The sequence below is a fragment of the Tenrec ecaudatus genome, chromosome 12, assembly GCF_050624435.1.
Source record: "Tenrec ecaudatus isolate mTenEca1 chromosome 12, mTenEca1.hap1, whole genome shotgun sequence".
Taxonomy (NCBI): Eukaryota; Metazoa; Chordata; class Mammalia; order Afrosoricida; family Tenrecidae; genus Tenrec; species Tenrec ecaudatus.
In genome coordinates this window covers 124,566,019-124,580,998 of record NC_134541.1, presented here as the reverse complement: position 1 = coordinate 124,580,998, position 14,980 = coordinate 124,566,019, and the positions used below count along the sequence as shown (strand labels likewise).

The 14,980-nt window shown below is 56.6% G+C and overlaps 1 protein-coding gene across 18 annotated transcripts; it reads left to right on the top strand.

Moving 5' to 3' along the window:
- Positions 1-2,339: 2,339 nt before the first annotated feature.
- Positions 2,340-14,277, top strand: ATXN2L (ataxin 2 like). Of its 18 annotated transcripts, none has more exons than XM_075564669.1 (24): positions 2,340-3,118; positions 4,583-4,619; positions 4,938-4,994; positions 5,081-5,152; positions 5,499-5,649; positions 6,067-6,191; positions 7,279-7,370; positions 7,785-7,985; positions 8,429-8,604; positions 8,758-8,868; positions 9,492-9,686; positions 9,783-9,854; positions 10,116-10,186; positions 10,339-10,634; positions 10,713-10,782; positions 11,180-11,326; positions 11,405-11,510; positions 11,611-11,798; positions 12,110-12,239; positions 12,319-12,440; positions 12,574-12,786; positions 12,975-13,218; positions 13,368-13,527; positions 13,769-14,277. In XM_075564669.1, exons 1-23 carry the CDS (start codon positions 2,829-2,831, stop codon positions 13,520-13,522), a joined length of 3,321 nt encoding a protein of 1,106 aa, XP_075420784.1. In that variant the 5' UTR covers positions 2,340-2,828; the 3' UTR covers positions 13,523-13,527; positions 13,769-14,277. The 18 variants fall into 18 exon arrangements, with proteins under 18 accessions (XP_075420784.1, XP_075420783.1, XP_075420787.1 ...); XM_075564668.1 differs by having other exon boundaries at positions 9,474-9,686; XM_075564672.1 differs by having other exon boundaries at positions 2,341-3,118; positions 9,474-9,686; positions 12,975-13,164.
- Positions 14,278-14,980: the final 703 nt, after the last annotated feature.

The following is a 14,980-nucleotide window of genomic DNA, read 5'->3' as shown; positions in this document are numbered from 1 at the left end:
GGATCTTTTTCCCCCTAGAACACTTTTCTCTCTCTTTTTTTTTTCAGATAACGCTGTAACTTGGAAATCACCTCTTATCAAATCAGTCATATAATTTTAAAATTTAAACAACATGCCATCATTCACCAATTTACCGACTGGGTGCCAGCTGCCGAGCCAGGTACAAGGGAAATAGATGTGTAAAATACAGTGCTTGCTCTTCCTAACTCCAAAAGAAAGGAGAGACATACACACACGAGATCAACATGATGCTCTGGAGGCCTGGGGACGGGTGCTTCAACGCGCCCACATTCCACCTTGAAAAATACAAAAGGCAGAGAAGTCAGGGGGCATTCAAGGGGAAGACACGGCACATGTAAAGACAGGGTTGAATAAGGGCGGGCATACTGTGGAAATACTGTGCCCTGGTGACACACTGGCAAAGTACCTGAGTGCTAACAAAAGGTCAGCAGTTCGAGCGCACCAGCCGCTCTGCAAAAGACCTGCTGATCTTCTCCCATGAAGATTTCAACCTAGGAAACCACAGGTGCTATTCCGCTCTGTCCAGCAGTAATCAGCTGCAGACAATGGGGTATTGTGTGAGAATGGGGTTTACTGGGGCTACGGCTCAGGATTTGAGTGTAGGTAAGGGGCCAGAGCAGGGTGTAGAGAAGGGGCAGGGGGGAGTGCAGAGAGCCCACAATGATGACAGGTAGCATGGCATTAGGTGGTGTGGGTAATGCCAGGGAGGGGTTAGACTGTTATTCAGGCATCCAGGCGAATGAAGGTCTTTAAAATACCAACTGGATGCATTTGCCTCTCCAATATTTCTTTATTTAAACCATTTTCTTGGCATATAATTCACACTTCATACAATTCAGTTTTTCAGTCATAGTACAAAGATGTGTGTGATCACCACCACAATTAGTACTGCCCAGATGCTTAATTGACTGCCTTCAGCACATCAGTCATAAATGTCGAGATCCCAACCTCAAGGGAGACAACACTTGTGAGAAGACAGAATTAAACAGCTGTTAGAATCGGCTGGGCAAGCACACAGGGCAAGGTAACACACTGGGGTGAGGTAGGGCTGAAGGAAGACTTCCCAAAGAACAGGGGGTGTCTTTAAAAACAGGGCCTTGATATCCATCTTGATGCGGAGTGGACCTGCCCTCTGCCGTCAGTCAGAATGTGGCCATTCCCCCTGTTTTCTGTCTTCTATTTAAATAGCCACCTGTGACTATGAACCCTTCAGGCACTTGTAAGACCTTGTGCTCTCCCTCATCTGGATAATTTTGTCCCGTTTAAGATTCTATAAAACTATGTATGGATTGTGATAAGAGTTGTATGAGCCCCTAATAAAATGTTCTTTTTAAAAAAAGAACTTTAAGCAATGAAAATTAAAAAACACACCAACTCTATAAAACATATTTGAGTTTACCCCTAGAATAGCTTCTATGTCCTTGAGGGCAGATAGTAGCTTATTAGTTGGGATTTAGTGCTTATGTCCTATCATTCCGTATTCCAATCACGTCAAGCAGAATGGTACAATCGTTACCACCATCAGTTTCCAATATTTTTCTACATGGACTCCCTTTCACCCCACCGCCACCACTGCACCTCCCTTCCCCCCGAATTCTACTTGCTGTCCCTATAGGTTCATCAATCCTGGGTCTCATACACCGAAAGAAGGAAACGCATATTTTATCCAAAACTCTAAAGCCCTAACGGCCAACTAATTTGGAATGAATGAGTGCCGTCTTCCTCACGGAGCTAGGTGGAACGTTTGGAACCAGACTCAGAATTTTGGCCTTCCTCAGATAGACGGTCACTAGTTGATGGGTTCTTTCTCTGGCACCGGGAAGCCATTTCCGATTGTGCTGCCAGGTTCCGACTCATGATAGCCCTGTGCACAATGGACCAAAACAGGGCTGGGTCCTGCACCCGCATCACAATTGAAATGTTTGAGCCCATTGCCGGCTTCTTCCTCGGGCATGGTGAAACGAGTTCCGTTTAAACACTTAGGACCAGGCTGGATGGAGGTGCAAAGATCAGTATACCGGATGCTCTTCAGTCTTTTACTTTGAAGATAGCAGCTCTTCGAGAATCCAATCAACTGCCTGAAAGGTAGGGATTTGTTTGGGCCAGTCCGGGGGATTTTTCTTTTGCACCTAGACCCCGCCCACCAGCCCCAGGACGGCGGAAGCATCGAACGCTACGTGGTCAGTTATCACACAAATGCGGAGGCATCCCGACGTGCCGCCGGCGGCGTGGGCGGGGCGACCGGCTCTTCCTCTGGGCTCCTGCGGCCCCTCCCCCAGCCGGCACACGCTCATTGTGAAGCGGCCGCGGCGGCTAGTCTCTAGGGCTGCCGAGACCTCCAGGCTTTAAATCCGCGGCGCGTGTGAGCGCCCGCGCCGCTCTCGTCCCACCCGCAAGGCTGAGCGCGCGAAGTTCACTTTATCCGCTGCTCCCGCCAGGCGCGAACGGCCGGGTGCGAGCAGGCGGCTCGCGCCACCTCTCCCTCCGCCCGCCCCTCCCCCTTCGGGAGCTCCCGCCCGCGCGCTCCCCCGCCCTGCCCGGCGTCGCGCACGCGCACCAGGTCGACTCGCGCCCTCTCCCTTTCCTCCAGCCGCGAGACCCCCTCCCCTTCCGCCTCGCGGCGCTTCCTCGCGCCGCGGTCTTCTCTAGCCATCCCGACGCCGCGGGGCTTCCCCCCCGCCCGCCCGCCCGCCAACGGCGGGTCCCCAGCTTCCCGATCCCCCTCGCTTCCTGCACCCGCCAGCAGGGCCCTCGTCCCGGCCCCGCGCTCCCTCCCCTTGCCGGTTCCCCTTCCGGACGCTGCCATCATGTTGAAGCCTCAGCCGCCACAACAGCCCTCCCAGCCCCAGCAGCCACCCCCCACGCAACAGGCCGTGGCCCGCCGGCCTCCCGGGGGCACTAGCCCTCCCAACGGCGGCCTCCCGGGGCCACTGGCCGCCGCCTCGACTTCCCCGGGGCCTCCCGCGGCCGTCTCCCCTTGCCTGGGGCCTGCAGCCGCTGCAGGGAGCGGGCTCCGCCGGGGAGCCGAGGGCATCTTGGCGCCACCGCCGCCTCAGCATCCGGATAGGCCGGGAGCGGTTGCCATCGGCAGCTCCAGGTGAGGAAGGGTGGCCTCCCGGGCGGGGGAGGAGGCGGCGGCGGTCCCGCTCCGGCGCCTGGGCACGGCCGTGCGGGGCAGACCCCCAGCCCGACCCCCTTCGGAGGGTACCGGGGGCGGGTGCTGGGGACCCCCCGTGAAGCCGGGCTGGGTGCCCTCGGGTCCTAACCGGCTGGAGGGAATGGATTCCCGGCCGGCCGTGGGGCACGGGGGGGACCCCCAGCTGAGCTCTCTGGGCCTAGTCGGGGTTTGGGGCTCGGGCCTTCCGGGGAGGCGGGGCGCACCCCTTTAGCGCCGTCGGGTCGGGGAGTTGAGGGCGGGGGGAGCCGAGGTGAGCGGGGTCCCCGGCTCCATTACCACGGAGGGTCTCGCGGTCCCGGGCTCCAGCCAATAGGGAGTCAGCTGTGGGAAGGGGTCCCCGGCCTGAGCCAATGGCGGGGGGCGCGCGGCCCACAGTTTGGCCAATGGGGAGGGAAGGACTTGGGAGCGGGCTGCTGCCTCCCCCTTCCGGGTCTGGCCAGTCGGAGGGGAGCGCGGCGGGCGGGGGCGCGGAAGGAGGGGCGCCGGAGGACTGCGGGCTGGGGAGCGCCAGCGCGCGTGCGCGCTCCTACGTGCGCGTGGATGCTCCGTCTCATGACCCGGGCCGACGCGTGTCCCCGGTAACGTTCTGGGCCCCGGCTGTGGGTGCGCTTGTGGAGGGCCGCCGGACGCCCCGCTCGGCTTCTGGCCGCCCCGTGTCCCATTTTAGTGGAACTGAGGGGGGCGAGACACGCAGGCGCAGTGGGTCCCGGCCGCGGGAGGTGGCCTTTCGGAGAGGCCCCTGGGCTTGAGTGCGCAGGCGCAGACCGGGCGAGGCCTCCCGGCGGCTGGCTGCCGCGGCTGCGCTGTCCCCCGGCCCCGCCAACGGCCCCCTGGATCACCGGTTACATCAGCCATCCAGGAGCAGGGCCGCGGGGCGACGGGGGACCAGGCAGAGTGGGTAACTCTGAATGGGTAGTGAGATCGAGGGGGGGGGGGTGCCGAAAATGACGGTCTTTGGCTATTGGGCAGGTGATGTTCTGAGGTGGAATTTCCACGTCTGGGCGCCTTGAGTTTGTGTCTTTGCCTCTGGGAATGGGTTGTGGGGCCCAGAATGCTGGAGCGTTGGTCATTTGGAAGCATGCACCTCTCTGCCCTGTGGAGGAGGTGCGGGGCTTGTGATGGTCCTGTAGCACAATGACAACTATTGCTGGTGGCAGTCTTTATTTTGCTGGCATGTGGAGGCAGTGTATTTACTGGCTCTTGATGCCTGCTCCTCTTTTCCTCGAAGGTGAGAGTGTGAGCGTCTTGTTAAACGTGCCGTGGGCCAACTTGGCACCGTATCTTGGTGTGGGTGCTAGGATGCCAGGCCCTTTGAACTGAATGATGTGAAGGGGAGAACTAGGCAGATTAAAACGACTTGTTCCTGGATTCCTTCCTTTGTAGGGGACAGAGCACAGGAAAGGGACCTCCACAGTCACCGGTGAGTGCCTCCCCCTAAGATACCAACCAATCACACTCCCTGCCATTAATTCAGGGACCCTTTAAGACTGCCCAGAGAGTTTCTGAAACTTATCTGTTGACTGACGGGGGTAGAAAACCTTGGCTTCCTCTCCCCTTCCCCCCTCCACGACAGAGGGACCTGAAAGCCTATCACTGGCTGTGTGTTAGGGCAGCACAGGTACAGAGATAGCCAGATGGGCTGAGAGCAACAGGAGACCCTGCAGGCACAAGGCAAGGGTGAGTTGGAGCCCAGGCGTTTGAAAGGGAAATCCTTATTTCTCTGCCCTGCCACGAACAGGTTTTTGAAGGCGTCTACAACAACTCCAGAATGCTGCATTTCCTCACAGCAGTTGTGGTAAGTGGGTAGCTGAAACCCCAACTTGTGTGAGAGCGTGTTGCCCCAGTTTGCTGGAGCCGTGCTGTTTTTCTTAACTCGTGCAGGGCTCTACTTGTGATGTCAAGGTGAAAAACGGCACCACCTATGAAGGCATCTTCAAGACGCTGAGCTCCAAGGTCAGTCTACTCAAATGGACTTTGGAGAGTGGCTTGGAAGGAGGAGAGTGGAGTAGACTTATTGAGGGGGTGAATGGGTGGCATTGGACAGCTGCCCACTTCTGTGGGCCTGTGGCAGAGTCAACACAAGCGGTAGAAGACATGGTCTAGACAAACATGGGTGCTTTTAGTACTGAGTGCATGTTTTTATCTAACATGTAAATGTGAGGGCTTCGTGAAGTGCCGTGGCTAGTGTTGAGAAGGCGGCATGTGTGAAAGTATTGAGGCAAGTGAGGGAGAAGGTCTTATTTTTGCCTCCGCTTATCTCCATGCTGACCCCTGGGCCTTGGGGACGGGGCATTTGTAGTTTGAACTAGCAGTAGACGCCGTGCACCGGAAAGCAGCTGAGCCCACGGGCGGCCCTCGTCGGGAAGACATTGTGGACACCATGGTGTTCAAGCCAAGTGACGTCATGCTGGTCCATTTTCGAAATGTTGACTTCAATTATGCTACTAAAGGTATTGTTCTGGACTGTGACCCCATTCTGTGTTCTGGGGTTAGTGTGTGTGCGGGAGAGGGAATGGCCTTCGGCTTTGTGCTTTCGTCACTGCTTTTTTTTTTCTGAGGGAGATGGCTAGTGTTGGGTTTTTCTTCTTGAACTTTCTTCTTGAAGGTGTGTCTTGATTTCTAAGACTTAATGAGGTGAGTTCTGAGCTATGTTATGGTTCTTCCTTTCTTAGTTTGCAGCTCCTTGTTCATTTGGAACTATTAAGATAAGGTCTTTTGCGATGCCTCCCCCAACCCCAGCACACAGCCCAAAAGAGAGTTTAGGTCTGGGTTTTCTTAAACTTTTTTCCTTTGCTCCTGAGCTGCTTAGAGTGGTGGGAGGATCAGAAGGGTTACATGGTATCCTGATTGTCGGACCTGCCCTACAGACAAATTCACTGACTCTGCCATCGCCATGAACTCCAAGGTGAACGGAGAGCACAAAGAGAAGGTGCTGCAGCGCTGGGAGGGGGGCGACAGCAACAGCGATGACTACGACCTGGAGTCTGACATGGTATGGTTGTGTGACTGGGGGTCGTCGTCCCTCCCCTCACCCAGGGCTCGGGGACCCTGCTGCCAGAGTGGATTGTGGACAATGGGTCATTCTCTGGGAAGGGAGAGGAAAACCCTCTAAGGTTGCCTGTTCACTGGGTCCGATTTGAAATGAGAGTGGCAGGAAGCTCTCCAAAGAACGTTTCCCGCTATGTATGGTTGCAGACATGCATTTTTGTTTTAAATCACCTTTTTCAAACAAGTTGGTGAGGGTGAGTGCCGCTGTTTTGATGCACTTGGTGTTTCTCTGGCTGAAGTTTCATGCTTACACATCTTGTATGTGCACACTTTTGAGAGTGCGTTAGTAATGTAAGTTGCACATAATTTATTTCTCATTACCCGTCTTTGAACTTTTTATTTTTACTCTGATGCGCAAATCTCATTAGTGTATGACTTTTTGAGGCCACGTGGCACTCTTGTTTATGTATGTGCAAGCAAATGGAGACACAGTCGGTGGTCCTGCCCCTGACCACTGCAGTGAAGCAGCAGGTCACCTGGATCCTTTCCCGTCGTGTGTCAGAGTTAGGTTTGCACCACACTGTAGTGTGTGAGCGTGCGGCCCCATTACAAGAGCGTCTGGAATATTGTGAGAATTATTAACGTGTTTCGAGAGCACGTGCTGTTGGGGAACTGGCACCAGTACGTGGGCGTGCTCCACAGGGTCGCCACGGCCTCTGTTTGCCTTCAATAGTGCAGTGAAATGAAGCCTGCCTGTCCACACGTGTGCATGCCAAGCTTGACCTTGGCTGGTTGGAGTTGCGGTCATTCCCGTGTTAAGAAACATGCAGTGTTGGGCTTGCAGTGTCCTTCTGGCCACGTGGACCAGAACTCTTTTGGAGTAAAAATCTACAAATGCATTTCCGTCTTAGGGCTTAACTGGTTTTTCTCATTGTTGCCACTCCACGCATCCTTTGGTGGCGGCGATGCCGACAAGTCACGCACACCGGCCGCATTCCTTTTTCCAGAGTAGAGAAATGTGACTCGTTCCTGTTGCTTCCCTACCCGCGTTTTAAACTGCCTTCCCCCACCCCCACCTTTCTCCTGATCAGTCCAATGGATGGGACCCCAATGAGATGTTCAAGTTCAATGAAGAAAACTATGGTATAAAGACCACCTATGATAGCAGCCTCTCCTCCTACACGTGAGTATCTCCCGACTTCCCCGGCGATGCAGTCTGCATGTGGGGGGCGGTAACGGGAGGCAACCCTCTAAGCTTTTCAGGGGTCCAAGTTGCTGTCCCTCACTCGGGTCTGCTCTGCGAACTCCTCTCTCAGGTTCTCGCTGACCTCTTCCTAATCCAGGTCACCCAATGGGTAGAATTCACTCCTTCCTTGTCCGTCCACTTTTCCTTGGCATGTGAAACCTCTAGATCTGTATTGGTTGTGGAACGTCTCTCAGACTCGGGGGTATACCTTGGTGCAGGGCAGAACCCTAGTAGGGGACGCCTATTATCTGTGGGGCTGGGAGAAGACAGGACTGAAAGAACCGTTTCTCTTTCCCTTCGTATCCCTTTGCATCATCATGGGATGGCGGTGGCTTGTGTGGATTCTCTCAGGGTGCCCTTAGAGAAGGACAACTCAGAAGAGTTTCGCCAGCGGGAACTACGAGCCGCCCAGCTAGCCCGAGAGATTGAATCGAGCCCCCAGTACCGCCTGCGGATCGCCATGGAGAACGATGACGGGCGCACTGAGGAGGAGAAGCACAGTGCGGTCCAGCGGCAGAGCCCGGGCCGGGAGAGCCCCAGCCTGGCATCTAGGTAACGCTGGGCTTAGCCTGCAACTGCTCACAGCGGTATGGGAGCCCGCCGTGTGTGATGAGTCACTCATCTCGGCTACAGCTGTGGTTTGGGGGTGGGGTTGCCCCTCAGGATTCTGGCAGAGGTGCTTTCTCTTTTCCTCTGCACCATGAGCAGTCCTTTTCTCCCCCCTTACAAAGTGAACTCCAACCTCGGTAATGCACTCGTTCTCGTGGAAAGCTGCGTCATGGACTAGTCTGGCGTTCTTTGTCATAGGTTGGGAATGGTAGCATAGTGGCACACTGGCCAGACAGGATGGGTCGAGGCCGTGACCCTTAGGAGGGGCGGGATAGTGAACGAAGCCGGAGCCCCAGGCGCTGTGCGTGGTTGGGGTGGTCTTCCTAAGAACTCGGGGAATGGGTTTGCGGATTGTCTGGAAGGCCTTCATTGAATGCTCTCCACAGGGAAGGCAAATATATCCCTCTGCCCCAGCGAGTCCGGGAAGGTCCCCGGGGAGGTGTTCGATGTAGCAGTTCCCGGGGTGGCCGGCCTGGCCTTAGCTCGTTGCCGCCTCGTGGTCCTCAGCATCTGGACAGCAGCAGCCCTGGGCCAGGCGTGGAGGCGAGGGGGATCAATGGAGGTGAGTTGTGGAGCGGGCTTGTTGGAGGCTGAGGGGGAGGGACCGGGAGACGGGCAGGGGAGGTAGACTTGAAAAGTTGGGTTAGCTGCAATAGTGGTGATGTGCTCTATCTTTTCTTCTACCTTGTCTTTTTTTTTTGGGAAAAAAAAACAGGCCCTTCCCGAATGTCCCCAAAGGCACAACGGCCTCTGAGAGGGGCCAAGACTCTGTCTTCACCCAGCAGTCGGCCTCCTGGAGAAGCTTCGGTTCCGCCGCCTTCTGCAGGTAAAGTGTCACTGGCATTGGATTGAAGCTAGATGGGCAGACATTCGTAGAGGGATGTGAAGACAGGAGGGAGACGTTACCAGGGTGATGATGGGCTGAAGTGAGAGGTGGTGGGTAGGACTTTTTCTCCAGTGTAGGAAACCCAACTAGGGGTCATATCTGTCTGGCAGCTGTCTTTTGTTTCAAGTTGGTTTAAATGCCAACAGTTTAAAATCAGAATGCTTTTTGGAGATGTCAATGCTCTTGCCAACACCGAGCCTGCCTTGCCGCATCGCTCCTGTTGCCTGGCACGGAGACATAACTGCTCCATTAATCTGACCGGGTGCCCAGAAGGCCGTTCCCACTGTCTGTATTACCTGCCTTGCCATTCCATATTTGTAGGCATCTAAGCTTACAAACAGACCAACTCTTTTAACTTGTGGTGGTAGCAGCTTACCGTGTATACTCGAACATAAGCCAACCCGAGTATCAGCCAAGGCACCTAAGTTTACCACAGAATGCATTAAAGCTGTGCTGGAAACTCGGTGTTTACAGGAGTGTATACAGGAGTTACCACCCTGTACCTGTTGCTTCTCCGGTGGTTACGAACAGTAACCATTGTATAGCTCTCCCTTTTCTTCCAGTGGGCCGGATGTACCCCCCTCGCTCTCCCAAGTCTGCCACCCCTGCTCCAGTCTCAGCTTCCTGTCCTGAGCCTCCCATTGGCTCGGCAGTGCCAACTTCTTCAGCTCCCGCCCCCGTGACATCATCGGTGGTGGATCCTGGAGTGGGCTCCATTTCCCCCGCTTCTCCAAAGATCACTCTGGCCCCAGCAGATGGTAAGAGCTAGGTGGCTGGGGCTTGTGGACAGTAGGAAGTATTGTTCTGGATAGAAGAACCTTCAGGTCTGTCTGTCTGTCTCTCTCCCGGCTCAGTGAAAGAACTCCCGACCAAGGAGCCTGGGAGAAATCTTGAGCCCCAGGAGCTGGCCCGGATATCTGGGAAAGGTGAGCTGTTTTTTTGTCCCCCACCCACTAACCCAGCTCTAATGCTGGAGGTGAGGGAAGGGGAGGGGCGTTTATTTGTTTCAGTTAGTGAAGGTATTTAAATTGAGAAGCAGACACTCTGGCCCCTTTGATCCTTGGTGGTTTTTTGTCTCAGTTCCACAGAGTTCTCTTGCTCCCTGGGTGCTCTGGGCTGTTAGCAATGTGTAGTCAGCCATCTTTGAGGAGGAAATGGTTATTTTCCCTTTTCCCATTTGCTTGTAGTCCCTGGCCTGCAGAATGAACAAAAGCGATTTCAACTGGAGGAACTGAGGAAGTTTGGGGCCCAGTTCAAGGTGAGAGCTGGACATCTGGGGTGTGGAGAGCTTAGGTGTGTGCACAGCCTCACTCGTTGCTCCACGAGATGAGGCTCGAGTAAGGAACAAGGCAGCAGGAGCTGGTGTCTGGACCAGGAACGGAGGTAATGGATGTGTTCTTCTCATTGCAGCTGCAGCCCAGTAGCTCCCCTGAGACAAGTCTGGATCCCTTTCCTGCCCGGATCATGAAAGACGAGGCCAAGGGGAAGGAGAAGGAGATTGACGGCCTCTTGGCTTCAGAACCCATGGGGTCCCCAGTCCCCTCCAAGACAGACTCAGTGTCGGATAAAGAGGAGAAACCACCCCTGCCTCCTGCAGGAGGCCCCGAGGGACCAGAGCAGCCCCTCCCATCTTGTTCGAGCCAGACAGGCAGCCCCCCAGTGGGCCTCATCCAGGGTGACGACAAGGACGAGGGCCCTGTTGCTGAGTGAGTGCTGGAGAGTGGGTGGGTGCCCCGGGGGAAAGAAGGCTAGGCCATGAGCATTTACTCTCTGCTCTCTTGCAGACAAGTAAAGAAGTCGACGCTGAACCCTAATGCCAAGGAGTTCAACCCGGCAAAACCTCTGCTCTCTGTGGTGAGACAGGGCAAGGCTTTGGTTTCTATGAGGGTGACTTGGGTGCGGGCTAGGGGTACTCGCCAGCCAGTAAGAGGAGGCAGTGCAAAAACGGGGAGGCATAGCAGTAGTTGGGGGAGGTGGAGACTGCTCTCCAACTCTGGGGTAGCCAGAGGTCTTGGTGTGCCTGCCCGGTAGTGGTGGCTTTCTCTCAGGCTAACAGTTTGGTGCAGGAAGTGGCTCAGTGTGAAACTGTTCTGAGTGCAGGCATCGTTCGGGCAGAGGCACTGAGCTTGAGTCCCGACACTTACGGACTCGGTGATCTGGCTTCTGGTCTTGCCCGACATGTGGAGAGAGAGCTGCTGCCATTAGGGGAGGTATAAAAAGTCAAAACCTCGTTCCTCCTTGTTTTCCGCAGAATAAATCCACCAGTACCCCAACCTCCCCGGGGCCCCGAACCCATTCAACTCCTTCCATCCCGGTGCTGACCACAGGCCAGAGTGGCTTATATAGCCCCCAGTACATCTCCTACATACCTCAGATCCACATGGGGCCAGCCGTGCAGGTGAGAGGCTGGTTGGGCCCAGGGTGGGGGATTGGGGCTGAGAAGGAATGGTTAGGGACTGCCTCAGGTTTATGGCAGGCCGCTTGGCCTTATGGGACCCCTTTTCTCCAGGCACCTCAGATGTACCCGTATCCTGTGTCCAACTCTGTGCCTGGGCAGCAGGGCAAGTACCGGGGTGCCAAAGGTGAGCGGGTCCAGGGGGGGCGCAGTGTGTGTGGGCTGCCCCATGTTACTCCTGGCAGATGGAGCTGAAGCTCTGATATTATCTGTCCCCCAACCCTCAGGTTCCCTGCCACCCCAGCGCTCGGACCAGCATCAGCCCGCCTCAGCCCCACCGATGATGCAGGCCGCAGCTGCTGCCGGCCCACCTCTGGTGGCTGCCACACCCTACTCTTCGTATATCCCCTACAACCCACAGCAGTTCCCAGGCCAGCCGGCCATGATGCAACCCATGGCTCATTACCCCTCCCAGGTAACGGCCCTGGAGGGCAGTGCGGGGGGGTGGGCAGGACAAAGGCAGTGTTGTGCATGGTGTCGGCCACCTGCGGCACTCTGCCAACAGACCCAGGCCACTGTTGGCACCCCTAACAGTCCTTGAATATCTGAGCCTTAGTTCCCTCCTCCTCAAGAGGAAGCAACAATTGTATCCATTTGGCAGAGCTAGGTGACTGGTCATGGCAGCTGTGCTGCAGCGTAGGCCGTGCTGTGTCCAGGGTGACCCGGCAGGACATCACTCCAGAGGCTCCTGTTGTGCCAACTGGTGTTCTCTCGTCTGTCTCACAGCCGGTGTTTGCCCCCATGCTTCAAAGCAACCCACGCATGCTGACGTCCGGGAGCCATCCCCAGGCCATCGTGTCGTCATCCACCCCACAGTACCCTTCTGCGGAGCAGCCCACCCCCCAAGCCCTTTACGGTGAGCTCATGGGTCACCCATTGCCCTTGGGCCTCAGCCCACTGGTGTGCCGGGCCCTGACTCTCCCCGTTTGCTGCAGCCACTGTCCACCAGTCCTACCCACACCATGCCACGCAGCTCCACGCCCACCAGCCGCAGCCGGCCACCACGCCTACGGGGAGCCAGCCACAGTCCCAGCACGCGGCCCCAAGTCCCGTCCAGGTGCTTGCTCTGGGAGGGGCCAGAGGGGAAGGCTGGGATGGGTGCAGGGGGAGCTGGAAGGTTGGGGGTTGGTGGGCGGGCAGCCTGGGTTCTTGAGGAATGCCTGGCACTCACCCTTCTCTCCCCCTGGCAGCACCAGGCGGGACAGGCTCCACACCTGGGCAGTGGACAGCCACAGCAGAATCTGTACCACCCAGGTGCCCTGACAGGCACGCCTCCTTCTCTGCCACCGGGACCTTCCGCCCAGTCCCCTCAGAGCAGCTTCCCCCAGCCAGCCGCTGTGTATGCCATCCATGCCCACCAGCAGCTGCCCCACGGCTTCACCAACATGGCCCATGTCACCCAGGTAAGTGCCACCGGGAAAACGAAGTGTCCACAGGTTTTCGGGGGGAATTCCAGGTCCTTCATTCCCCCCACAAGCTCTGCACAGACGGATACTTCATAGGAGCAGGGGATCGTCCATTGTGCCCACCCCTGCCTCCCCACCCCAGGTTTCCGCGCTTCCGACATTTCCTAGTTCCTTTCTCTTTGCAGGCCCATGTCCAAACTGGAATCACAGCAGCTCCGCCCCCTCACCCTGGGGCTCCCCACCCGCCCCAGGTGATGCTGCTGCACCCACCCCAGAGCCATGGGGGGCCCCCCCAAGGCGCGGTGCCCCAGAGTGGGGTGCCTACACTCTCAGCTTCCACACCCTCACCCTACCCCTACATCGGACATCCCCAAGGTGAGCAGCCTGGCCAGGCGCCTGGATTTCCAGGAGGAGCCGATGACAGGATTCGTGAGTTCTCGTTAGCTGGGGGCATTTGGCATGGAAGAGCTGAGGGGCTGCAGGTGGGGCAGGATGCACGGGTTCTGGGCGGGGAGTGAGGGGTCTTGGAGGCAGGGCTATCCCACAGGGCGCCCGCCGACCTGCACCTGTCTGTGAAGCATGTAGGGTGGGCAGAAGCCACAGCCGCCGCCGCCAGGGGCTTGCTCCTGGCTCTGTCCTTTGCTTCCCTCCGTCCTCGCTCAGTTGTGATCCAGCAGCCCCCCTCCCCACTGCCTCCCCAGCTCTCAGTGACCCCGACTGCCTCCTGACTTAGCCGAGGTAAGGTCAGCGCAGCAGACAGGGCCAGGCTGGGGTGGGGGGGGCTGAGCTGGGCACACAAGGAAGGGCTCTGGCTCACTGGGAACCAGTGATTGATCTGTGCTTCTGACAGCCCCCCCTGAGATGCCCTGAGGAGGCCGTTCCTCCCCCCCTGCCCCCCACCCCTCCCTGGACGGCATTGGATGGAGGGACGCTGCCGGGTTCTAATGCTCCTGCTCTCTTCTCTCTCCCCTCCAACCAGTTCAATCTCATCCCTCCCAGCAGCTCCCCTTCCACCCCCCGGGGAACTGAAGATTGCCCTGGCAGCGACCTGAGACCTCCATGATGGAGGGAAGAGTGATCTATGTCTCTTCCCCCAGCAGCTCGGACCAGTCCCAGCCCCTGGCCCCCTCCCCCCTCTCCCCCCGGGGAAGCTGGGCAATTCCTGGCAAGCACCTTGAATGGGAGGGGCCTCAAAGTGGGTAGGGTCAGGGCCCAGTTGGGTGGGTGGGTTCCTGCTCTGGCTTTGCCCATTCCCACCCCATCTTGCCCTTCCATCCTCTCATCTCTCCCCTGCTGGAGACAGAAGATCTTTTATTTTCTATTATTTATAACCTCAAGACTTGGGCCCCCTGTTCTTCCCTCATTAACGAGTGACCTGCGTGAAAGACAGACAGATGCCCCACAGGATGGTTGGACAGGACTTTTACTTTTTATTACATAAAAATATTTAAAAAAATAATAAAAAAATAAAATTTTAAACTAACTTAACCTGCCTATCATCTTCTCTGTGGAGAGCAGGGCAGCACCATAGCCCTCTACCAAGGGCTGACCTCCAGAACCTAGAGGCTGGGGGCCAGGGTCCCGGAGGGCCAGGCAGAGTGGAGTGAGGCTCTCTGTGGGATTGGCAAGCGCTGAGTGCTCATCCTGACCCTCTTCTTCCATGTGTAAATGGCATCTGGATCCCAGATGGTCACTGCAGGTTGTGTTGTGTGAGGTCGCTCAGCGTGCATGGAATTTGCCAAGGTGGGCCCCGGATTTAAGTCCCTCGTGAGTCCTGCCTCTGTGGTGAAGTGCCTCAGCTTTTAGTTGACTGACCTGCACTGGGTCTTGGGTGTAGGTGAGCCCTCTGAAGATGAAGTTGTTACGGAGACGGGAGAGAAGCTAGATACGGGGTGTGGAAAGGGGTGGGGGAGCCAGCACCACTTCATTCAAGGAGGCATTTGGGGTTGTCGCTGCTTATACAAGATGTAGTCTTGCCCTTACGGTTGTGAGGGGTAAGTTTTGGACAGATAAAGGTTATGCATTGGGCTTTTAACCTCAAAGTCAGTGGTTCAAAATCCGCTGCTCTGCAGATGAGGCTTCTCCCGTTAAAGATGGGACAACCTTGGAAAGCCAACCACAAAGGCAGTCCTCTTTTGGCTTGTAGGGTCACTGGGAGTTGGACTTGATGTTGGCAGTGAAGGTTGGTTTG

Coding starts and splice junctions, on each gene's coding strand:
- ATXN2L (XM_075564668.1), top strand. CDS start 2,829: ATGTTGAAGCCTCAGCCGCCACAACAGCCCTCCCAGCCCCAGCAGCCA. Junction 9,855..10,115: donor GGCCCGGATATCTGGGAAAG/GTGAGCTGTTTT, acceptor ATTTGCTTGTAG/TCCCTGGCCTGCAGAATGAA. Junction 10,187..10,338: donor AGTTTGGGGCCCAGTTCAAG/GTGAGAGCTGGA, acceptor TTCTCATTGCAG/CTGCAGCCCAGTAGCTCCCC.